This window comes from Littorina saxatilis, linkage group LG3 (genome assembly GCF_037325665.1).
Source record: "Littorina saxatilis isolate snail1 linkage group LG3, US_GU_Lsax_2.0, whole genome shotgun sequence".
NCBI classification, from domain to species: Eukaryota; Metazoa; Mollusca; class Gastropoda; order Littorinimorpha; family Littorinidae; genus Littorina; species Littorina saxatilis.
Window position 1 is genome coordinate 18,279,492 of NC_090247.1, and position 26,105 is coordinate 18,305,596.

The 26,105-nt window shown below is 43.8% G+C and overlaps 1 protein-coding gene across 1 annotated transcript in view; it reads right to left on the minus strand.

Moving 5' to 3' along the window:
- The window catches only part of LOC138961790 (Golgi-associated PDZ and coiled-coil motif-containing protein-like), a gene marked incomplete in the record, with an annotated part of 73,797 nt that overhangs the window by 31,539 nt on the left and 16,153 nt on the right, over positions 1 to 26,105 (minus strand). Inside the window, 1 exon segment of the mRNA XM_070333466.1 lies at positions 9,689 to 9,853. Coding sequence (XP_070189567.1) covers positions 9,689 to 9,853 — 165 coding nt within the window.

Consider the following 26,105-nt stretch of genomic DNA (forward strand, 5'->3'; position numbering starts at 1 on the left):
TCACGCTATCCTGCGATCAGGACAAGCGACTGACTGTGATGTGTATGCTGTGCGGCGTGCGTTACATAAGAAACCTTTTTTTAAATTTGTATTAAATATAATCACCTGAGCCACGAATGGCTCGCTGACAGCAGCTATCTTTTACACAACAAATTCTGAACTCTGATGAACTCGTGACCGCTGATTTTTAAAGGCAAGGGGTATCATATTGTGCGCATGGCATACACATCCAAGTTGGTCGTTTGTCCCGATTGTGGGATACAGCCCGTCAGAGGCGTAGAGCGTGCTCGAGATGTTTTGAAAAACCTGACTGCAGTACAGGGATTTTTACACCTCCGGACTGCTGATAATCCTAACAGAATTATTTTCAAAAACCGTCTATTGCCTTGAAAGCAAACCTGGAATTTCTGATGCGAGTTGCCAGAAAGAAAGTTCACTAACAAGATCCAGGCCAACACCACCCCCACCACCCCCATCCCCCTAAATAACACTAAGGAGTGAGGTGAGCTTAAATAACTAATTAATTAATCAATCAATAAATTCTCTGCTGAAATCCCCAACTTCGCGCATCGAAGCTATGAAAAACAGGACACTGCCATGTTTCCATTCAGCTAAACGCCACACCATTTTCAAGAGGGGATGTCTCAGGAAGAAAGATGTGACGCTCCCGATTCATATGTTTCAGAAGACAGCCCACCTGAGAAAAAGAAGAACACAATATAGAAATAATAAAAACCTGTCAACCACAAATACATTAAAGTTTTTCAAACAGTTCACTAATCCGACAAACTCATGCTCGTTTCTGGTGCATTTGATAAAGTCAATTACGGGTAGATGCTAGACAACAGCAAAACCACCACCACATAACAACAACACAAGATTGTTTATGGTTGTTTACAGTCTCTTGAACACAGGAGTCAATCGAGACCATATATATAACAACAAGAAGCATAAAAAAGCACTTCAGTTTGAAACCCAGGTTCAATGTAGTAAATGATATTGCATCAATGTTCCATCCATCCTCAGCACTTTCAAAACCAGTTTCTTCTAGGTCATACACACCTTTTCCTTGATTGATCTACAGTACATCAGATCACTATTGTTCTTTTTATGATTTGCACCAAGGGAATGATTAACATTTCTGTCTTAGTCAAATGTAACAAGCTTTAAGCAAAAGCATAATATTCTACACATTCACATATTGTAAGGTTGAAGGGGTCTATGTCGACCAAAAGAAGGTGTATTCCCCATAGCCATAGGTGTTTTCCCTGTGTACCGGGAATACAGTTGGATTTTCTGTAGAGAAGTATAATATCGTACAATCTTGCGCCAAGCGCGTGACTGCGGTTAGATAGGAGAATCTATTTAAAATCCTGAATTCGCGTGCGGCATCCAGTCAAGCAAAACATGCTTCGACCGTTTATCAAAACGGATTTAGTTAAAGAAACATCTGCACCCCCACCCCCAACAGCCTGGTATTATGTTTTCCTCGCTGGTACTCTCGTCCATTGAATCACTTTCACTTTCACTCTCGTAAGCTTGAAGTGACTCCATGGCGTCTAACGGAAGTATATTCCCTGTATATGTACAGGAAATTAACATACAGGGAATACACCCACAGTTGGTCGACATAGACCCCTTCTAAAGTGCTGCAGTAGTTACCTTTCCCTCCAAGGACCAAGCTGTTCATCCACTGTAGGGCTGACCGGGGTTCCCCCTTAGCAGAGTGAGTGGCGAATCCTGGCTGATAAATTTCCTTTCATTTTCCATGAATGAAGAATACCAGCTGGGTTCTTTTATTCATGGACCTGTGTTCTGCAACACACACAAATCAGCCACCAACTTGTAAATATATGTAAAAGAAAGCAAGTGGCAATCTGAATAACAGAATACAAAATGATCAATCCACACAATCATACTTCAGCACTGAAAGTCCACAAAATGAAGCACTGCTAGTACATGTACTTCTCATAATTTACAGAAACTTTACTCGTCAAAACAACCATTTGTTTTATCAACTTTACTCGCATGTGGCGAGTAGATTAACATTTCTACTCACCATTTACATGATTTTTACTCGCCATGGCGAGTAATTGAAAATACTCGCCACTTTCAGGCCTGTACTTGTGCATGAGATGTGTTTACCATCCATATGCCCAGACCATGCGCCCTGGCCTTCTGTTGTGCTCAGAACAGTAAAGAGTTGCTTGCTGGGGTGGTTGTTCATAAGTTAACAGTTCACAAGAGGGCACAAACAAGAGCAAAAACACAGGTGCCTGATTCAAACTCATTCAAATGCAGAACCTTATTTTTGCATGAACAGAGTAAGACATGATTCTTACATAGCTGACCTTACCCCTGGCAGAAAAGTGCTTGAAATTGTCCATGTGGTCTCTATCAGTACATTTGATGCGTATTTGTGATACATATATGTACTGATATAGCTCTAGACAAGTAACAAGTGGACATTTCCTCTGACACCTCTACCATTTGTACACCTGCACAAATCTCCTGCCATAGACTACAAAAGGAAAACATACAAATCAAAACAAACACAAATTTAACCTAATGTTTACCTTTCAGCAGCAGAAAAGGCTGTGTTTTCTGTGGTGTCTCAGAGTAAAGCCACGGTGTTGGAGATGCAAAACTAGGCTGTAGGCAAGGTCCAACATCTTTAGCTGCACACACAAAAAGAAGAAGCAAGAAATCACATGACATAGATGACATTCCTCACTAGTACAAAACCACAACTACACTAGTCAACTACCAATGTAAGAATCATAGTCCTGCAAGATTACCCTCTTAAAAAGTAAGATTGCTTTCATTCAAACACTACCGTGGGACCAAACTCCCCCCCCCCCTCCCTCCTTTTTTTGAGTTTTTCCTACATGTGTGTTGATGTTTCCATTAATTCCAAGCCCTGAAACTGTGAACTTGAGATCTTTATGTATGCACACAGTCACAGGCTTAATAAGCTATTCAGAAACCAAGCAGAGTCTGCACAACGTTAATTCTGAGAAATAAATCCCCACAACTGGATTCAAGGCCACTATACCGACTGAGCTATTGCTTGCCATGCCAACCTCCACCCCCATTTGGAACACGCACAACTAGTATACCCATACACATGTAATAATACTGCTTGCCTTCCTCCCCCACCCTCCAAATCAATAAACACTAAATGTATGCAATCAGTAATCTTTTAGTTAGTAGTTGACTACCATCACTACTCTCTCCACACCCACCCACCCTCTTGCACACCAGCGACACACCCCCATCACCCAATCATTTCCATGATTCTCTCTGCCATATAGTTATCCTAAACACTAACATTATGACACATTTGTTTTCCAATTAGGAACATTAAAAATTCCTGTTAAAAAAATGTACAATCATGCACTCTCTGAGTCTGACAAGAGAGTGTGAGAAAAGTCAAGAAAGCAAGACGTGTGACATAACATGATAACTAAATCTTCTAATCTATTCCTGAGATTTACTCTTGACAGCTTAAAATGGAACCTCATGCACTTACTGTTCTGAATTGTAGAAATTGCTTGTAGTTATAGCAGCAAAGGCAGTTTTATTGGGTACCACCAGGTGTCACTCTGTCATCATCTGATCAAGAATTCAAGCAAATGGTTCAGCACTGAAACAGTAAATAGCAAGAGTGTACAGAAAAATACACAAACTTTCTCATTAATTTGTATCTTCAACTTCACATTATTCACAAATAATGATACCTTACTTTGACTAAGTTTGAGTAGGATTAACATCATGCAGAAGTTAACTTGAAATAAAATAACTATACGTTACTCAATACTGCACTCAATGAGTCAATTGTCAGCAAAGGTGATAATCAATGCAAGGTAAAACCAAAGGATGCAACTCAGTCAGCAATTGCAAAAACTACATAATTCTAATCAAGCTGTCAGTTTCACTAGCTATCAGAATTCAAAACATGTTCTTGTTTTTGTTGTTGCTGTTGTTCATGACTACATCAATGTATCTCAGCATTTCTAGTTTCTACACTATAGCCATTAAATGTTCAACAACAACAAAAGAAGTGTCCCAATGTTTAAGGAAGCGCTGTTGCAAGTCACAATTGTTAGCAGTTGCTGAGAAAAGCTAATTGTCCTTACTGTAAGTTGAGTAACAAATTATAAACAATTGCTGTTAACACTCATAGTACAAGACAGCAAACCACTGCAAAACTATAGTCATCTATCAATGTTATGCTTGCCATCCCACCCCCGACCCCAAACCTCTGAGTCCAAGCTAGGGTTCGTCGGGTGATCAGGAACAGACTTTTTTTTTTTTTTTGCCTAATCTTCCTGTCAGTGTCATGCAACCTGAACTGATGTTGTACAATCTTGTAAATTATGAATTATCTTTTTGACTTCTTAAAATTATAAAATACATGCACATACTGTCGGATGAGACCTTAAACCGAGGTTCAGTGTGTGTAGTGTACACACGTAGTGACGTATGCAAAAAGACTGAGCACGCAAAATAAAGATCTGTCAGCAATAAAGTGGCCTATAGAAACATGAACACACCCAGCATACACCTATCCCTGTGGTGTTACATCAGTACTACTAATACTACTAAGCGCCAGCGGCAGCCGAGTCACTGGTCTCACCACAGGGTGAGACAGCCACCACGAGGGAGGACTAGAACATCATCCAAGCGCCTTGAGCATACACCTAGTGTGTGGATATGTGTGCTATGTAAGTTGCATATCAATCAATCAAATATTTACTCTGTGATCTATGAGCGAGCTAAAATGAACTCCCCCCCCCCCCCCCCCCCCCTGTACGTGCAATCAATTTTAATCTCAGTTACCTACTCCTAGATCTATAGAATTTTACTTACGTGTCATTTGCAGGCCTTTGGACTAGATCTGTTTGGATGTCAGTCAGTAGTACTCCGTTGCTGCTCTCAGTTGCACGTCGCACCCATCTGCAGGACTCGGAAGTGACGCTCGTTTTGCTGTCAGTTCTGTAGTCGATGACCTCATACAGTGTGGCCAGAACATGGCGGCAATAACCATCTAATCTGCAACAGTTTACGCATTCAATGTAAATTGTAATGATGCATTTATACAGTGCTAAAATAGTTAACCCTCTCAACATGAATGACACTACTGTGTGCTTCCCCAGCACACGCTGTTCAGACATTACACCAGATTTTAACTTTTAGGTTTTAAATGTCATTGGTACAATGACAAATACTAAAATAGGGAGTAATATATGAGTTGGACATCTTAAAGTTATGAAGTCGCAACACTAATGCTGAAAAGGTTAATTAATTTTTTAACACTTCAGTATAAAGCACACACAATGACTTCATCATTCTGCCCACAACTGTTGTTTGCAAACACATACATGTATGTAGATCAGTTTAATTTAAATGAAATAGATAAGTTACAAACAGTGCAAGTCTACTGATGGCCTGTACCAAAGTTTGTTATGGCCTAAAAGTCAATCAACCATCAAAATAGTCCCCCCGCCCCAAAAAATAAAATAAAAATAAAAATTTAAAAAAATACTGCCTGACATCCTGGTTAGTTAGTTAGCTAGCTTTACTTCCCTTTATCTTGGTGTAGATGTAAGGAAGAATAGACAGCCTGCTAAATGTGTTTACAATAACGAGCAAAATATGAACATACCCTCCCTTGCAGGTGCAGAAGGCTGACAAAATGCAGCTCCTTAGGTCCATGTCCACACTTGTCATTACAATCCACTGTGAATAAAATTTTGCACCAGTCACTGGGTTCTTGGCTTCACTTTGCTTTTGACAGCAACATAGCCATCTGTTGGGGGCTCTGATGGCAGTGATGGGATGCCTAACCCTACCACATAATTATCCATCTCTCATCATCTGGAATCCTTCTGATTTACGGTAATCCCGCACACTGGCAACAGACGCATTTGATGCACTGAGCTGGTACGTGCACACATCAAACTCAGAAAAGTCAGGTAGAATGTTTATGTTGGTACTTCCTGACAAGAAACCAGGATTCTGCAGAGCTCTGAACATTGCGTCGTCGTGGGTTTTCTGGACCGGCTAAATCGCGCAGTTTCAAGCCGATCACTTCGGCTCGATCCTCGATCAGCGCCTCGGAATCGATGGGCAACTTGATTTCAAATGCTTTCTGCACTAAATCGGACAGTTCATGCTTGCGGTAATCGCTAAACGTGACGCCTCTTTCACGCAAGAACGACTGTGACTCGCTCACAGATACAGATACAGATGGTAGAATTTCACTTCGCTGACGCCATTGTTTGGCCCAAACAAGGGAAACTACTCTCATAGGTCAGTTTCCACCAAAAAGACGGGAGTTTATGCATACGCCCTATTGTTGATGGGTACTTAAAATTTGTGACAAAAGAATTTAAACGTTCAAATGACTTACCACCCCCCTCTGATATGTCAGTTGCGAGTGTGTCAGTATGTGTTTGTGTGTGTGTATGTGTGTGTGTGTGTGTTTGTGTATGTGTGTGTGTGTGTGTGTGTGTGTCATTAGTGTATGTGTGTGTACGTGTGTGTGTCACAGTGTGTGTGTGTGTGTGTGTGTGCGTGCGTGTGTGTGTGTGTGCCGGTGTGGGTGTGTGTCTGTGTGTGTGTGCCCGTGTGTGTGTGGTCACGTTGTGTGTGTGTGTGTGTGTGTGTCACGTGTGTGTGGTGTGTGTGTCAGTGTGTCAGCCGTGTCAGTGTGTGTCGATCAGTGTGTGTGATCTAGGCCAGGGTGGACTCCCAAGGTTCCTGGGTTCCGGAAGTCCACCCACCCCCCTTACTGACTCCACAAATGTACCTTTTGCCTTTTTCTCTCTGCGAATGTATGTATTCATTTGCTAATTTGTTCGTTTGTTTGTTCGTTCGTTCGTTTGTTCGTTCGTTTGTTCGTTGGTTCGTTGGTTCGTTCAACAGTCCGTCCGACAGTCCTTCAGTACGTCCGTCAGTCCGTCCGTCCGTCAGTCAATCCGTTCTTCCTTCACTGAGTCCGTATCAATAAATTCCTCTTGTGCAGGGCCCGGCCGAACTACAGGAGAGAGAGAGAGAGAGAGGGGGGGGGGGGATGTTCCTGTTGGTGGGACACCCCCCCCCCCCCACCCTGGCCTAACCGTAAACCTCCTCCAAACGTTTGACAACTGCTCTGAAAATGCGCCAGTTTGCACATACTGTTTATTGTTTGCTTGTTTATTTGTTTGTTTGTTTGTTTGCTTGTTTGTTTGTTTGCTCGTTCGTTCGTTCGTTCGTTCTTTCGTTCATTCGTGGGTTGGTTCGTTCGCTCTTTCGTTCCTTCGTTATTTCCTTCGTTCATTCGTTCCTTCGTCCTTTTAGTCCGTCCGTATGTCCGTCCGTACGTCCGTCCGACAGTCTGTCGGTCAGTCCATCAGTCCGTCCGTCAGTCCGTCCGTCCTTCAGTCTGTATCAAAAGATTGCTCTTGTGCAGAGGGTTGAAGGAATACCCTGCAGGACCGGATCAGGAGGGGTTACCCGTAACACCCCCCCCCACCCTCCCCCACCCCCTGTCCATCGGTCCGCCCCTCAATCAGTCTGCCCGTTGGTCCGTCCGTCAGTCTGTCCGTCAGTCCGTCCGTCCGTCCGTCCGTCCGTCAATTCGTCCGTCCGTCCGTCCGTCCGTTCTTTGGTTCATTTGTTCTTTCGTTCGGTCGTTCTTTCCTTTGTTCGTTTCATTGCTTATTTATTAGCACACATCATTGTCAACTAGTGAATATCCTGAACAAGGCGGTGCGTGAGAATATCTTCTTGTTTGTTAGGATAAAATAACATCAGTTTGCTCTGAAACAAAACACACACAAATTCCGCTGCTTGAGCATCGTTTCAGTCTAACCGAAGTGAAGGTATACCTCATCTTCAGAAGGAGAATAAGCGACAGCATGCTCTTCTACCATATAACATGTCACGTGAGGTCGTTCAGACCGGAGTGGAGGTATATCTCCGAGGGATCAGGGTATACTTTCAACCCGATGCACAAGCGTAGTTTATTGATACCCTTAGTTCGGTCGTACCGGTGTGTAATACCTCGAGAGAGAGAGAGAGAGAGAGAGAGAGAGAGAGAGAGAGAGAGAGAGAGAGAGAGAGAGAGAGAGAGAGAGAGAGCACAATCTAAAAGCAGAGTCCAAGAAAAAGTCAGAGCCTGGACGGAAGAAGGAAGAGGGCAGGACACACGAAGGCAATGAACAAACAAATAAACAGAAACAAAACGACCTGATAAGGCGAGCAAATCATTGATTGTGGAGTGTGTGTAAGTGGCGGTTAGGGCAGGGTTGGAATGAACGTGGGTGTGTGACTTTAGTTCAGAGTAAATGACTCTTTTCAATGAAATCTTGACACAATGAACTGTGATCAACACGCTATCCACACATTGTGTCCCTTCATCCCAGCCTCCTTTCCTGCTTCTTCTTCTTCTGCGTTCGTGGGCTGAAACTCCCACGTACACTCGTGTTTTTTGCACGAGTGGAATTTTACGTGTATGACCGTTTTTACCCCGCCATTAAGGCAGCCATACGCCGCTTTCGGAGGAAGCATGCTGGATATTTTCGTGTTTCTATAACCCACCGAACTCTGACATGGATTACAGGATCTTTTCCGTGCGCACTTGGTCTTGTGCTTGCGTGTGCACACGAAGGGGGATAAGCCACTAGCAGGTCTGCACATAAGTTGACCTGGGAGATCAGAAAAATCTCCACACTTAACCCACCAGGCGGCCGAGACCGGGATTCGAAACCTCGACCTTCCGATTAAGAGGCCGACGTCTTACCACCCCGCCACAGCCTCCTTTCCTGCTAACTTTACTCTCTGCGTTTGTTCTCTTTGTCTATCCTGCACCTCATTCAATCAACATAAACGATAGGTTTCGATGTTCTGATGTCAAATGACCTAATTTGTGCACTGTAAACTGAACCAATCATTTGTTTTAATGTGAAAAGCTCAAAGTAAAAAATAAAAAAAAAATCAATTTTCCAGCAGGGCTGTAAATGTCTGGAATTTCTGATAAATCATGTCCGTCTGCTAATTACGGCAAGGTAAAACAAAACCGCACGTCTTTTCCCCAGGTCACGCCTGCACTGTTGATGGAAAAGGGCGAGGTTTCATGACCATAAATTTTGAAATTGTAAAAACTAAAACAAAAACCCCACATCTGCCAACTGCATTTCTTATCTTCTCCTTATTGCATGAAAGGATTACAGCCCCCTTCTCTCTCTCTCCCTCCCCCCCCCCCCCCCCCCCACCCATCCCGTTGTCCCTGTAGCTTGAAGGCTCCTTCCTCCCTGTGCAAATTGTCTCGATAAGCTTAAAGCATGATAGATCTGTTACCTTGGAGAACACAATCCTTCCAACCGAGACAGATATCATACATCGACTGCTTTCTCTGCACTGTCATTTTTCTCTCTAATGAATTTATTCTGTAACTGACAGTACACCAACGTCAATCAGCGAAACACATTTTGTTAAAAATCCCACTCTGGCACACAAACACACACACACACACGCACACACACACACACACACACACAAAAGCAAACACTACTGATCAGCTTTCTCTTGATGTCTCCATGCCCTTGGCCTGGTGGAACTATAGCTGTGTGGAGTGCAGGTGCAGCTGTAGCCCCCCCCCCACCACTACACACACACACACACAGAACCCAACACTACTGACCAGCTTTCTCTTGATGTCGTTGGAGTCGACCTCAATGCCCTTGGCCTGGTGGACCTGGAGCTGTGTGGAGTGCAGCTGTAGCAGCATGGTGTGCAGCTCGGCCTGCAGCGCCTCCTTGGCCGCCCTCTCCTCCACCAGCTCTGACCGCATGTCCAGCAGCTGGGCCTGCAATCAACCAAAACCATGTACAGTTATTAATGAGATACGATACCAGTACATGCAACCAACAACATCATTTTACAGTTATTAATGAGATACGATACCAATACATGCAACCAACAAAACCATTCGATTGGTCTTATCTCTGATCTGGCTGGGCTTTACCATTGGATAGGGCAGTTCCTCCACTCTGACACCTAGCAGAAAACTGCTGCATGTCCAGAGCGGGATTCTTTGTAAAAAAAATTTTTATATATAGATAATTATATATATTGATTATTTTTTACTTTTTATTTTTCTTCTTCTTTTTGTGTGTGCTGCATTAACTTCGGCAATTGACGTAGCTGTCAGTTGCAAAATTAATTGAGCCAAACTGTCTCACTCTCAACAGAAAGCAGTCAGGCTGTCGATTCTTGGAGTCCTAAGTAGACGGATGTTCTTTGCCCACGTAAAATGCCTTGGTGGATGTGTGGTGAAATACAACATGGTCCCCACGGGAGGGAGTGTACTTTTAAAACGACATTTCTGCCAACGACAAAAAATGATGACACTCTTCGACACAGAAGAGCGGTGGTTCAGAGCAAACTGAGAGTAAATAACATGCAGGCTGACCTCAGTGCACTGTCAAGCACCGGCTTCACGTGCAGTGCTTCAGTTACCACACATCATTCTCAAAACATCGACTGTCAAATAAACAATGAAACGACGAACAAAGCACATCATCATCTTTAGCTTTTGCCTTACATTTGATTCCATTTCACGTAGTTTAGCCGAAACTACAGGATATGTGAGAGAGCGCAGGTCCGGAAGAGTCATATCCGTATTTCCGGCGCCATTAGCGCACGTCTAAAACCGATGCTCCGCTTTTTTCGGTTGTTTATCGTGATTCATCTTGGTTTACGATCGAATTTTTCGGTCTCAAAGTACATCTTTCGATTCCGCGAACCTTCCTGCGTTGTTCTTTTAAAAAAATTGGAATGGAGAGCGAAGAAAACTTGCTCAAATCCGATTCCGAGGGTGAAGACTCTTCCCCTCCATGTTCACAGAGACCCCAGAAAAACATGGTTGAAATCACAAAAGTGAAACAAAAAGAAAAACCTCGACCTGAGGTAGTACAATTACCGACAATGGATTGGGATGACAGGAAAAAGCAGAATGAACGAATCCTGCGTGCACTAAAGAAATGGGATGCAGAAGAAGGGGAAATTGTGGAAGACGAAGAATCAGAATGTGTTCGATTTCGGAGTAGTTCCCCTTTGAAGAAGAAAAGACGCAGAGAAGAAGACGGTACCGTATCTTTTTTGGTGGACAATTCTGATGAAGATTTGGACTACCAAATTGAAAATCTTACTTGTGTGAGATCTTGTGGCGATCAGACAGAAAATCGCAGTGATGAAAATGCTGAAAGTGACATACTGACAGGGATTTAGCAAGATTATGAGGCTGATGAGGAGCTTGGCAATGATATTTCGGAACAGCTAGCCAAAATAGTCAACATGATGGCAAAAGGCAAAATGAACGAAGCAACAAGAAGGGCAAAGCCCATACGACTCACATGCTTGACCTTGACCTTTACATGACCTTGACCTTCAGGGTCAAGGTCAAATAACTAAACCTAGCAATGACATCATACACTAAGAACTGCTTTACACATTTTTCCTACCAAAATACATGTGACCTTGACCCAAGGTCAAGGTCATCCAAGGTCATGCAACACAAAGCTGTTAATTCAAGACATAGGAAGTACAATGGTACTTATTGGCTCTTTCTACCATGAGATATGGTCACTTTTAGTGGTTCACTACCTTATTTTGGTCACATTTCATAAGGGTCAAAGTGACCTTGACCTTGATCATATGTGACCAAATGTGTCTCTTGATGAAAGCATAACATGTGCCTCACATAATTTTTGGCTCACGTAAGTGTAGCCTATGTGATGGTAAACTTTGTCTGTGCGTGCGTGCGTGCGTATGTGTGTATGTCTGTGGTAGAAACTTTAACATTTTTGGCTAAACACCGAAATACTCATTTCACGTGGTTAATTTTCAAGCACCATCTTCAAATTATTGAAGCAATGATCAACATTGTGTCGGCATGTGTGTAGTTAAAGCGTGTATCCAAAGAAAACGGGTGGTGGGGGGTTTTGAAGGGGTACAAGCAGTTGACTGATTTGTGTCGTGTTTGGCATGTAGACGGCAGGTCAGGTGTCAAGATCAGGTCAGGGGTCGCGCGAAGGATTGTGGTCCAGTTCTCACCTCGCCGATTCGCCGGGGAAGACGATTTCATGTTGTTCGGTTTCTAAGCTCCAGAAAAGTAAATAAAGAAGATACCAAAGGGAGATTTCCTACAATTTGATCTGCACAGCGTGTTTCCAATGTCCACGCGAGGAAGAGCTGTCGAAAGCGCGGCAGTCAGTGTCGATCTTGCAGCCGTATCCCGGTAAGTTCAGAGACAGATCTAGTGTCTCCCACTCTGATAACGTGTCACCTACTGTTAATCCGTTTTGTTTTAATTTCTTTTTATTTCAGCAGACACGGATGTCAAACACAGTGCTAGGCAGTCACCTCTAGTGAAATGAGTTGATCTAAAGTGCCTGTAATGTTTGGATGTCTTTGCTCGTGGTTCGATTTATGTGAATTTCAAGACTTGCAGTAGAGTCTCAAGTTAAGTTTACTCTGCCCGAAAAAAACTGTCCACCATTTACTTGAACATGCAGATATAAGGAAACGGAATGAATCTGTTCTCAAAGTCAAAATGATCACGATTTTTTCCTCAGATTCAAAACATGCACTGTCATGGTTTTGTCTGTACAATTTAGTAAGTCTTAAGTACTTTGCAACAACTTCCTTGAACGTGAAAGACAGTTTTTGAATGCTAGATCTGTATCGCGTTTCATTCCAGACTCGATCCTCTCTTTGATTGTAGATCTACTGTTTGCTGTTTACGCACTATCATATGATTCGCTATGTAACGTTTGGTAAGCTTACCTTGCCACAGCTTTCTTGTCTTTGTTGGCATTTCTGGCTGTGTTGACCGTCACAATTATTTTAAGAACCAGGCTGCTGCAGTCGACATGTTTCGCATATTGTAGGGTTACCATGCTGCATAGGTAAAGTGGCTTGTATAACCTGACTATTCTGTTTCAAAACACTGTTTATATTTGTGTAGGTTGTAGTCATCATAACTAATCGCATTTTGCCATTTGTTTCAGAAAGGAGGTTAACCTACAACAAGATCGACGCTATGTCAGATATATGCCTCAGCCACATGAAGACTTCCGAATTTAGATCTACTCGGCATGGTGACAAGTCTTGATGAAAAGTATAGGAAATAACTTTTCGGGAATAACTTTTCAAACGGGGGACTAAACGTGATACTACACCGGCATGAACACCGCCAGAGATGTGTGCAGGTTTTAGCATACAAATAAGAGCGTCTCAATACTAAGGCACATAACATGCCAAACATCTACAGTCTGATTGCTGGTTGTGCAGAGCGGGAATCATCCCTTCTTCTTCTTCTTCGTTCATGGGCTTAGACTCCCACGTTCACTCATGTTGTTAGCACGAGTGGAGTTTTACGTGTATGGCCGTTTTTACCCCGCCATTCAGGCAGCTTACGCCGATTTCGGGGGAGGCATGCTGGGTATTTTCGTGTTTCTATAACCCACCGAACTCTGACATGGATTACATGATTTTTTCGTGCGCACATGGTCTGGTGCCTGCGTGTACACACGAAGGGGGTTAAGTCACTAGCAGGTCTGCACATAAGTTGACCTGGGAGATAGGAAAAATCTCCATTCTTCCCACCAGGCGGCAGCGACCGGGGTTCGAACTCACGACCTCCCGATTAGGAGGCCGACGTCTTACCACCACGCCACTGCGCCCGTCGAGCGGGAATGATTTGCTAAATTCATTTCGTAATTTCTACCAATGTCTTTCTGCCAAATAAAAAATAAAACAAGAAGAGCAAACGCTCGATCGAGTCACTTTCGCAGTTCTGAATATTATATGAGGCATCAGATGGACAGGAAGAAATTGCTATTCACAACACAATGCATACCTGAAGCATACCTGTGACCTTGAAAAAGGTCAAAGGTCACCAAAGCAGACGTCAAAGTGTAGAGGTCACTGGGAGTCACGTTCACATAAAATTTGAGCCCGGTCACTTTTATAGTTTCCGAGAAAAGCCCAACGTTAAGTTGTGTGTTGCCGAACAGAAAAGGCTAGTTATCTCCCTTGTTTTTCTGATAACGTTCGTAAAAGGCTACAGATGTAAATACTTTGATGTAAAGAATAATCCTACAAAGTTTCAATCACATCCGATGAACTTTGTCAAAGATATAAAATGTCTAATTTTTCCTTTGACGCTGACCTGTGACCTTGAAAAAGGTCAAAGGTCAACGAAACCATCGTTAAAGTGTAGAGGTCATTGGAGGTCACGACTAAACAAAATATGAGCCCGATCGCTTTGATAGTTTCCGAGAAAAGTCCAACGTTAAGGTGGTGTCTACGGACGGCCGGCCGGCCGGACAGACTAACACTGACCGATTACATAGAGTCACATTTTCTCAAGTGACTCAAAAACACACGCTCTATGCAGGAACTACTGATCTTTGGTGAGCGTCGTCGTAAAACGCCCTCTTACCTCATGTGAAAGTCAGGACAGTTCTCTACTGCTTTTATTTCCATGATATATGTAGTTTAGACAGAAGGGAAGATATTGTTCAGGTATTTTATTTGTAGTCACTCAACAGTGTGTGAATTGTGTGTGTGTGTGTGTGCGAAAGAGTGTGTGTCCGTATATATTCACGTGCGAGCATGAACGCGTGCTCGTGCACTTTGGCGGGGATGAGTGATGTTTGACATTCAGCGTTTACTACAACTGCAAAAAATACTAAACTCTTTTTCTTCCCACCCCCATCAGTCATCATCGCGCATATTACCACCTAGAAACGAGCAAGATCACGCAAGAAGATAGCACCACATAAACATTCTCAAGATAAGACACTCAGCCATCTTGCTTTCAAACAAAACATATATCATCGACGCATCCTGACTGCCAAAAACCACGAACAGGAAAATTTGAGCGGCGCATCCAAACAGTGGAAAAAGCGGAAATATTTCATGATGCAATTGATTCCGACTGTTAGGTGCAGGCCACATGACCGATTAATACCAACTTTTGGTGGTAACAAGTCGCTTAGAAGTTGTCCAAGTAAATAGGCGAGAAGTTGACCATGGGAAAGGTCCCGGTGATCAAGCAGCCATTTAGTCCGTACTGAGTTAGCTATTTGAAAATTCAGTTTAACGCTGTTCAGCTTCGCGGCGATTTAGCGGCGACATGGGGCAGACTTTCCTTGTCTCACTTCTCCACTGCTCAGATTTAGCAACGCCACGCTAAGGGAATGACCTTCCCTTCCCTTCTCCGAAAAAAACAACGAATACGACCGTAGAAGCCCGAATGTGCAAGTCGGCTGAGAATCGTTGCACAAATAGTAGACCGAACTGTTCACATAGGTACCGATTTTCAACCGACTTTGTTTTGACTAAATGGCTGTAAAAGGGGTTGAAAAAGGGTTGAAAATAGGCCATATGAACAGCACTTCACCTGACAAAAGAAGCTGGCAAGATACTCCCAGTGAAAGACGTGGGCACACAATGCAGGCAAAAATGGTGATTATTCTTGAGGAGGATGGCTTGTCAGAATCGGTAATTTTATCAAAACAGCGCTCTTCCTTTAACAAAGCACTGCGTTCCTCTATGTTGCTTTTCTCTATGCAGAAAAAAAGGAAGAATCAACAAGAGAGGAGGGGGGGGGGGGTGGTGGTGGATGGATGGGAGGGGGGGTGGTGTGTGTGCTTGAAGCGGGATGTAAAATGAACCCAGATCAACTGAATCAAACATATATCAAACTCGCACGTGTGTGTGTGTGTGTGTGTGTGTGTGTGTCAGAAAGACAGAGAGAAAGAGGGGGTGGGGTGAATGTGTGTATCTGTGACTGTGTATCTCTGTGGATATGTGTGCGTTGTATATATTATATCTAAACAACGAAGTGACTGTGGTAAGATGAACAAAGTTAAAAAAATAAATAAAAAAAAAGAATACTGTACTCACCGATACAAGAACGAGACAAGACGGCACGATGGAAGCTTCATCAGAAAAAACAAGAACACAAAAGACAACAAAAAGCAGACGCAACACGGAACGAACAAGGTTTGAAACAAAATGGTGTTTGCATGTTTTCCATTTTCTTTCAAACCTTGTTCGTTCCGTCTGCTTTTGTTGTCTTTTGTGTTCTTGTTTTTCCTGATGAAGCTTCCTTAAAGGTCCTTGTCTACATTTTTATACCGAAATAGCCATTTGACCATTCAAATGCAGAGTCTATTATCTACAAATATCAACAATACACCCCCTTTCGATCAGGAAAGACAAAGCCAGTATAGCCGTTTGAAAATTCCTTGTAGTATTCCAGCATAGTACTCATAGTAGGATATCCTTATTTGGAAAATGCCAAGCGCAAAACTCCTCTCAAATCCCGTGCATTTCGTGCGTTTAAAAAAAAGCGTGGACAGCGCTCCAGTGTCAACCTGTTGCTGCACTTGTTTGGGCGTGGCTATAAGTATAGTGACATGAATTTGATTGGTCAGTATTTTTAGGCAAAGCACATGTTCTCAGCAAACAGAAAACAAAATATTCGCCCTTCACAGCAGACTCTGCAGAGTTGTTCGCCTTACAAGTTGTGGGCTTTCCTTGCATGTACCCATAAGTTGTCCTCACTGTAAAAGTGCAAAGGTCGAATCTATTTATCGAAAAATCCACTGTCATCTATCTCTATATATTTATATATATATATAGATAGATACATACGGCTTCTCTGTGTGTGTGTGTGTGTGTGTGTGTGTGTGTGTGTGTGTGTGTGTCTGTGTGTGTCTGTGTGTGTCTGTGTGTGTCTGTGTGTGTGTGTACGTGTGGAGGCAACACCTGTGGATTGTAGAGTTTTGTTTGTGATGGGGTCTTGCGGCTTTTGTCTGTCTGTATGTTCTAGCATTTGAGAAGCCATAACAGATAATATAGGGCTTAGAAATAAGCTCTAAAATTCTCAATCCCGTTTGAGAGGACTTCGCCTTCAAAGGTGATTGTGGTGAACCGCCACGCTGTCTGTCTCTGTCTCGCGATTCACCCCGGCGAAGAATATATACGACGTGTGTGACGTGTGTGACGTGTGTGTGTGTGTGTGTGTGTGTGTGTGTGTGTGTCCGCGATGCACGGCCAAAGTTCTCGATGGATCTCTTTCAAATTTGGTGGCCATATTTAGCTACACCCCGGACACAACCTGGTCGATGAGATATTTCAACACGTGCTCTCAGCGCGCAGCGCTGAACCGAGTTTGGTTTTTCTCTGGATCCATTCCCAGTAACTCTTCCTTATCTTCTCCAGTGTTTTCAGCGTTTATCTCCCTTCCTTCGTGTGGCGTCAATCCATATTCCCGTTTCTATTTTTAGAAGGTCACTGTCGACAACGCTCAATCCATATTCCCGTTATACTATTTTTAGAAGGTCACTATCCCGGCGAAGCCGGGTATTACTCTTCCTTATCTTCTCCAGTGTTTTGCACGTTTATCTCCCTTCCTTCGTGCGGTGCGCCGGCGTACACCCGGCAAAGCCGGGTCCCTGGCGCAGCCGGGTATTCGGCTCGACTTCTTCCCGGCGAAGCGGGTATTCATCTAGTTATATTTAGACAGACAGAGAGAGAGAGAGAGAGAGAGAGAGAGAGAGAGAGAGAGAGAGAGAGAGAGAGAGAGAGAGAGAGACAGAGAGAGAGAGAGAGCTGCACTATCGGTCATTTACTTGAGTTCAGATGAAAGCTGTCGATAATTTGTGAGATCAATCATGAAAATGTCGGGTGTAACGGAGAATAAAAATAATGTAGAGAGGAAATTGCGACAAACTGTGGAGTTTAATACCACCTGTTGGGTTCAATAAACGGTATAAGTGCAACACACTCACAAACAAACAAACAAACAAACAAGCAAGCACGCACGCACGCACGCACGAACACACCCACACCCACACACACACTTTCGCAGCTGACACCAATGCGCACCTGCCAAATTGATTCAACGACACAAAATCCAAATACACTCTGCACTGATGTTTGCTATGTGTGCAAATAGAAGACTTAAGCGCTCTTAATAGTTCTGTGGTGGTGCAATTATACCATTATTCACACGAAAAGGAAGGTATATAGATCTGTCAAAACGAAATGATAACAGAACCACAACGGACGTGACCAGTCCCATCAGTGACACATCTGCCAAATGAAGCACGTGCAACGTGCGTGCTGGTTCAAAACTGCATTGACAGCAAAGAGCGAACGACAAAGCTATGAAAACACGGTAACAAAGCAAATCAGTTTCGAGGTGGGGCCAGACCAGGAAGTTTGGTCAAATATCCATGAATAACGGTCGGGTGAAAGAAAGCCAACAAAGTAACTGATTGAGACCACTGATCCAACGCACATTAATTAGCGTAGCCTAGAACATCTTTGTCCAACGTGCGTGCTTTTGTGCGTGTGTGTATGTAAGAGAGGGAAAGAGAGTGAGAGAGAGGGTGGAAACAGGGGGGGGGGGGGGGGGGGGGGGGTATCTCAGGCTGCGGATCTGTGTGCGTATTAATGAGAAATTATTGAGCACTGTTTTTAAGTCTCGAATCACGTGTCTTCTTCTTCGCGTGACTTGGATTGGATTGGATTCGATTGGATAAGAATTACAGTCCAGTGAGGTTACCCTCATGGAAATTCGGGCTGCTTTCTCCCCGGGAAAAGCGAGCTGCCATACATACGGCGCTACCCATATTTTTTTTTTCCTGCATGCGTGTATTCATGTTTCCTGAGACTTAATGCCGTGTGAGATGGAATTTTTTTACTTTATTCCGAGTCCCGCGGGTATTTGATGGACATTTTTATCTATGCCTATACAATTTAGCCAGGAAAGACCCTTTTGACATTCATGAGTAATATTTTAACCCCAAACTTTCAGCGTTTCCTACAAGTGATGTAGGCTCGACCTCTTGGAGTATATTCCGATGAAATGTATCATGCTGCTGATTAGGAATGTGTACGGCATTACGCTGTTAATATACGTTCTCCTTCAGATTGTATTAGTCGCTTACATCGCACCTGTGACAGCGAACGTTTACAACTCCTGCGTAATCTTTTCACATCGGAAACGATCTGTTGAACGCGTCTGCCACCGCTTCACCCCATCACCACTCCATCTCTAGCTGTTCCCCGTCCTACCCCCTTCCCCACCCACCCCCTAACTCACATCAAGACAATCCCAGACTTTCCTGCTTGTTGTTTTTCTTTCGCTAACAAGTTTAAATCGTCACGCTCAAGAGCAGAGCAACAGTTAATATTTCTCGGTGCAGCAGCGAGGAGCAAGCTCAAACATTATTACGACCAGAAAGCAGCTTTGGCGGAAGGGATTAGCACGGTAGCGGACTGCTGTAACGATTAGACACACTTCTTGTCACTTTTTTCTTCCCTCTATTTTTGTTTAGCAGGTAGATGCTGCGCTGGCGTCTACAATGTCAATAGCCATTAGCGAAGACTTAGCGGAACCATCAGCGAGAAGGCAGAGAGCGTGTAAAAAGGCCTTTAGGCGGCGCGGAACCTGTGCCTTAGACGGCCTGGCTGCGCATGTTCTTTGTCACGGCCCATTTGTTGTGCCCTCTGTTGCCTGTCTGTCGTCACAACGCTTCTTCTTCCGCCGTCACGCGCCGTCTCGCCACACTTAGATCATACGTGTATATACGTCAAAACACCCGTCTGTTCGTTTCTGCCCTACCAGCAATTTTGTTGTTGTTCTAGGTTTACTCCCCCCCCCCCCCCCCCCCCCTTCAGCTCTTTCTGTGTGTTAGTTACGACAAGTTACATTGCTAGCTGTCAATAGAAACACAATAACATTTAGATTTTTTGTCCCCCCCCCCCCCTTCAGCTCTTTCTGTGTGTTAGTTACGACAAGTTACATTGCTAGCTGTCAATAGAAACACAATAACCTTTAGATTTTTTGTCTGATAGACTTCGTAAACGGACAGTTCAGTAAAGTGAATTTTTGTTGTTGCAATTATGACGGCGGGTTTTGCAGTGGATCATACACGCGCATGACTACCTGTTCATACACCCCCGCCCCCTCCCCCCCCCCCCCCCCAATTTAAAAATAATGAAGCTTTGACTATAAGGTAAACGAAAGTGGCACTCATTACAAAATGCAGTCAGTTGTTTCACTTCCGGAGTGTTTAGATGCGCGATTATCTAAAAATCTACATTCCGCCCACAAAACAAACCTCTGACATAGATCCCACTACCCCATCCGATCCCTTGAGACAGCAACATTTCTGTCTCTACAGACGCAATGTCGTTGGGTTGAAATTTCACAGACTGCAGACTCGCCTAGCGGAAGTGTCGCAATGAGTACCCCGGAAGTGGATGACCGAGTTGGGCGCGCTGCTATCCGTCAAGTTCCGGTGCCATGGGGCCTGCACAATGACGCCAGAAACGGTCACCGGACCTCAAACCTACTGACCTTTGGTCGCCACTTCATTAACTGCAGACAGCCCATCCATTACGGGCCTGTAGTTTTAAACGATCTCCTGGGACATCTTGCAGATGTAATGTTTTATGTGTTTTTTCTTGTTTTTTTCTGGGGACGAGACGAATTCATGGGAGATCTATTGTTGCCAGAAGGAGCGGGAAGTGAGGGTTGGAGAGGGCGAGAGGGTGAATTCAAGTTCATTTTAATGAAAATTGAATGCGTCTGTCTTCCCTTGAACTTGGACTGCACTTGGATGTTTTTATACTTCCGTGAACAGTCAGCCTAGCCTATGGATGATCCACTACCTCCCCCCCCTCCCAACACACACAACTTTGTATGTCCCTGTCTACTGCCAGTTTGCCTACCTGCCGCCACCTTTGAACGGGGAGCGGGAGGAGGGGGGTTCTTATACCTGCAGTCCCCGCCGACTAGCCAAAAGCCGAGCATGCAGATATGCCCAGAATGATGTTGATGTTCTCAGTGATCTTAACTTTCTTTATTTGGTGTTTAACGTCGTTTTCAACCGTTCAAGGTTATATCGCGACGGAGTGATCTTAACGATTGAAACTTTCCACGACAAGACACAGAAATAAATTTCAAGATGGTGCGTTCCAAACAACAGCAAGCTTAAACTCAGTATGATGCCATGTTACTAATTGTTACCTGCTGACTGAAACTCTGTGCTCCAAGAAATAAAAACCATGCAAGGCCTCTCAAGACGATCTGCATCGACACAATCTGCCGTTCAGAGTAAACACCCAGCTCGTCAGCGAGATCACCTTCACGGAACACTCTTCGCGTACAGCAACAGGTATCTACTCATCCGCCTCAATGCTCAGGAAATGACGCGCGAATGTGAAGAAATCCGACACCGGTACACATTCTGCCACCATAGAGTGTCAGACATTGAGCTCTATCCGTAGAACTCGGTGGTTCAGCCTGGTGCGGCACTCTCGTCTGAGGACGCCCTTCGCAGATGACTTCACTTGGCGAGGTCTCAACCACAGACATGGGTGTCAACTGGTACCAAGCATACAAATCAAGCAAGACAGAAGCAGACCAAAGGAAGAACAGTGTCCAAAAAAGAGGTGGAAAATGTCACAAAGAATGTTGAAAATCCGGAGAAAGAAAAGCATGATAGAAATGATGGAAGCTTACTTTACGGGAAGCTGAGATGGGAGTAATGTTCAGTTATTTTTGCTTAGCACTTTCCCTTCTCGTGTGTCTAACAATTTCAGGAAAACTGTCAAACTTTTGCTTTGATTGAGATCATGAATTCTTGATTTCTTCATGGGAATGACCTTCATCCGGACAGGTCAACTTTGATAATTATTACCAGAAATCATGTCCCCATGTGCATATGCGGTTCTGGCATCGCTGCCAAGAATCGCTACATCTTTTCTTTTGTTTCTTTGTCGAAACTGCAAGCGTTTCCGCAAAATAAACACACACCCTTCTTTTAAACGGACCGCGGCTGCCTGAATGCTCGGGTACAAAACGGTCATAAACGCAAAAGCAAACTTGCAAAAACTACAAGTGTACGTGCATGGTTTCATTGCCCAGAGAAGAAGAAGAAGAAGAAGAAGAAGAAGCTGACGGAATGATGAAAACGCATTGTGAAATTTGGAATGATGAAAACTCATTGTGAAATTATATCAGCATTTCATTTTGTCTTCAATTGTAAGATGCCAGCATCACCAAGAGACCTGCTGCCGAACTTCAAGCTTTCCTGGAGTTCTTCGACCGCGCACCTCAACCGCAGCGACGGCCGAGGGAAACAAATGAGTGAAAATAGTTTGTGGACATGTCTACAAGGGCAGCGAGGCAGCACAATGGGAGAAGGTGATGAAAAGAAAGCAGGCAACAGTCGCGTTGCTCAGTTATCGGCGTGTCTCACGTGCCTCTCTCCTTGTCAGTAGCAGTTCTTTACGCCAATACTTGGAGCAAAGATATTCCTTGCTTCTCTACCCTTCCCCTCACAACAAAGGTTCTGTCCACCTTAGGTCCATCTTCGCCCTCGCCGAAAAGAAAAGGGTAACAACAAAAGAACAAAAAGAGGAGAAAGGTAATCTTGAGCAACACTAAAGGGAGAGAGGGAAAAAGAAGAAAAAGACAGCCAAAACCACTGTGGTGATTTGTTTCCGCAAACAGAAAAACATATGTGAGAATTCTGTTCGTCACGCTAAACGTCGATTTTATGTCTTGTCTTTTTTCCGCGTAAAGCCGGTGAAGGTGAGGGGGAGTTTATGTTGTTGGAAGGGTAAAGGAACGCCAGCGTGTGCTCGTAACAAGGCACACTTCCACGGATGAAAGTTCCCATCCAAAAATCCACAATTCCCGATTTTGAAAAGGGTTTCCGGATTTTTCAAAATTAAAGTCAAGAGGACCGTCTTCAGATGTGTAGCTTTTTTGTCTTTTTCTTACCTTACTTCTAGAGGGTATACATTCTGTCAAAAATCACCAGCTGTAACTGTCCGTTCTATCGTACACTTTTGCAACAGTACACAGACACACACAGCTCCTCCCCCCCCCCCCCCCCTCCAAATTGAAAGTCAAGCCGCTGGCCATGATGTTTAAGTTGGGACCCCCCCCACTCTCTATTCCCAAAACCAAACCCTAATGCGCTGCCGCCTGCTCTGTCCTTCAATCTTCTTACACCGTACATTACAAGAAATTCAACGCATGTTTTCATCACCAAATAAAGGATAATTAGTCTTAGTGCCGCACAACCTTGGACTATGGATCGAAGAACGGACACAAATAAACAGAAAAGCACAAAAAAGAAGCACCCCCTGTTAGCGGGCAAGGAGTGCTGCTATTAATGAAGGCGCAGAGTGCAGAGACATAATGTAACTAACGGTCTATTAGTGTGTTTTGCCCCCAGTCACCCTGCGCGTTTAGGGGGACTTGTGCAAAACATGGCTAACTAGCTTCTCCTCGCATTTCTGTGAAGAAATAAGAGAAGATCAGGTGAAGAGGCTCTGAAATGGCAGAACATGAACTACCATTAACGCAGTGTTTTGTGAGTATGAAGGGCGTTGAAGGGAGGCACCGAGGGGAGGGGGAGGCAGAGAAAGAAATAGAGGTGTGTGTGTGTGTGTGTGTGTGTGTGTGCGTGTGCGTGCGTGTGTGTGTGTGTGTGTGCGTGCGTTCAAGCATGTCAATTTTAGTTTCTTGTTTGCAAGAATATTTCTGTTTATTACCTGTAACGGAAGCAAGCCATCATGTGATCAAATAACCCAGACGAAGACTGCCGAAGGAAATTGACAAAGACTGGCACGAGACAACAGGTAATTTTCCACCCAGCACTTCGATCTTGATCCCAGAGTAAAAGAAGACCTGTCGTTCCGGATCTCTCTGTCTCTCTCTCATGCCTTCCTGATCTCTCTCTCTCTCTCTCTCTCTCTCTCTCTCTCTCTCTCTCTCTCTCTCTCTCTCTCTCTCTCTCTCTCTCTCTCTCTCTCTCTCTCTCTCTCTCTCTCTCTCTCTCTCACCAAGCCCCCCCCCCCCCCCACACACTCCGCTATCTCTCCCTACCCCATCAACCTCCTTTCCACAACTGAAAGCATGAAAGCAGATTTTAAATAAAAATTGTATTTAGAAATTAGAATTAGAGTCTTCACCTTTTCTGATGATGGACACTTACTCACAACCGTGCACTCACGTCAGTCAGTCCAATATTCAGTCAGTCTCTTTCTCTTTTTACATTTAGTCAAGTTTTGATTAAATGTTTTAACATAGAGGGGGAATCGAGACGAGGGTCGTGGTGTATGTGTGTGTGTGTGTGTGTGTGTGTGTGTGTGTGTGTGTGTGTGTGTGTGTGTGTGGGTGTGTGTGTGTGTGTGTGTGTGTAGAGCGATTCAGACTAAACTACTGGACCGATCTTTATGAAATTTGACATGAGAGTTCCTGGGTATGATATCCCCGGACGTTTTTTTCATTTTTTCAATAAATACCTTGATGACGTCATATCCGGCTTTTTGTACAAGTTGAGGCGGCACTGTCACACCCTCATTTTTCAATCAAATTGATTGAAATTTTGGCAAAGCAATCTTCAACAAAGGCCAGACTTTGGTATTGCATTTCAGCTTGGTGGCTTAAAAACTAATGAATAAGTTTGGTCATTAAAAATCGGAAACTTGTAATTAAAATTATTGTTTTTATTAAACGATCCAAAAACAATTTCATCTTATTCTTTGTCATTTTTCTGATTCCAAAAAAATATACATATGTTATGTGTGGATTACAAACAAGCTCTGAAAATTAAAAATATAAAAATTATGATTAAAATTAATTTTCCGAAATCGATTTAAAAACAATTTCATCTTATTCCTTGTTGGTCCCTGATTCCAAAAACATATAGATATGACTAGAATGAATACCCGCTTCGCCGGGTAGCCGGCTTCGCCGGGAAGAAGTACTTAGAGCCGTACGCCGGCTTCGCCGGGTCCGAACAATGGACCCGCCAAGCTTAGGTCCCTCCCAGATTCGTGGAATGGGAACAGCACGAAAATGATTCAGTGGCCATAATGCCATTCCTGACCATATCGAGTCCCATCCTTGTCGACGAATGTAACCGTGTTAATCACCTTTGGAGGCGAACTCCACTCAAACAGGATTGAGCAATTTATAGCTTATCTGTAAGCCCTTTTGAACTGTTATGGCTTTTCAAAGGAAGGCCAGTACATACAAATACACAAAAGCCGCCAGACCACATCACAAACAGAACTGAACAATCCCCAGGTGTTGCTCACATAGAGAGACACACACACACACACACACACACACACACAAACACAGAGAAGCCGTATCTATAGAGAGATAGATGACAGTGTATTTTTCGCGTGGCTATAAATTGATTCGACCTTTGCACTTTTACAGTGAGGATAATTTACGTGTCCAATTTACGTTCTGGACACTGCGGTGACCTTCTAAAAATAGTAACAGAACGCCGGGAATATCCGAAGACGCTGCACTCATAATATAGTGCACCATACGAAGGAAGGGAGGTAAACGCTGAAAACCTGGAGAAGATGAGAAGATAAGGAAGAGTTACTTATAATGGTGAAATGAACACAAAAACCAAAATCGGTTCAGCGCTGCGCGCTGAGAGCACGTGTTGAAATATCTCATCGATGATATTGTGTCCGGGGTGTAGCTGAATACGGTGTCCAAATTTGAAAAAGATCCACCGAGAACTTTGGCTTTGGTGTGTCGGTATGGGGGCCCGGGTAGCTGAGGTGGAACCAAAGTCGGTTCAGCGCGCACAAAATCGGTTCAGCACTGCGCGCTGAGAGCACGTGTTGAAATATCGACCAGGTTGTGTCCTCTGCCGGGTCTACCTGAATATGCCCACCAAATTTGAAGCAGATCCATCGAGAACTTTGGCCGTGCATCGCGAACTCACACACAGACACACACACAGACACACAGACACACAGACACAAGTCGTATATATATATAGATATGTTTGGATTAAATACAAACTCAGTAAGCTAAAAAGAATAGACATACAGAAAAGCGTGTTATCCTGCTCAGCGCGACCACTACCGCACTATTCTGCATGGCTTGTCGATTTCACTGCCTTTGCCACGAGCGGTGGACTGACGAAACTACGAGTATGTCGTCTTGGTGAAAAAAAGCATTGCGTTCAGTTTCATTC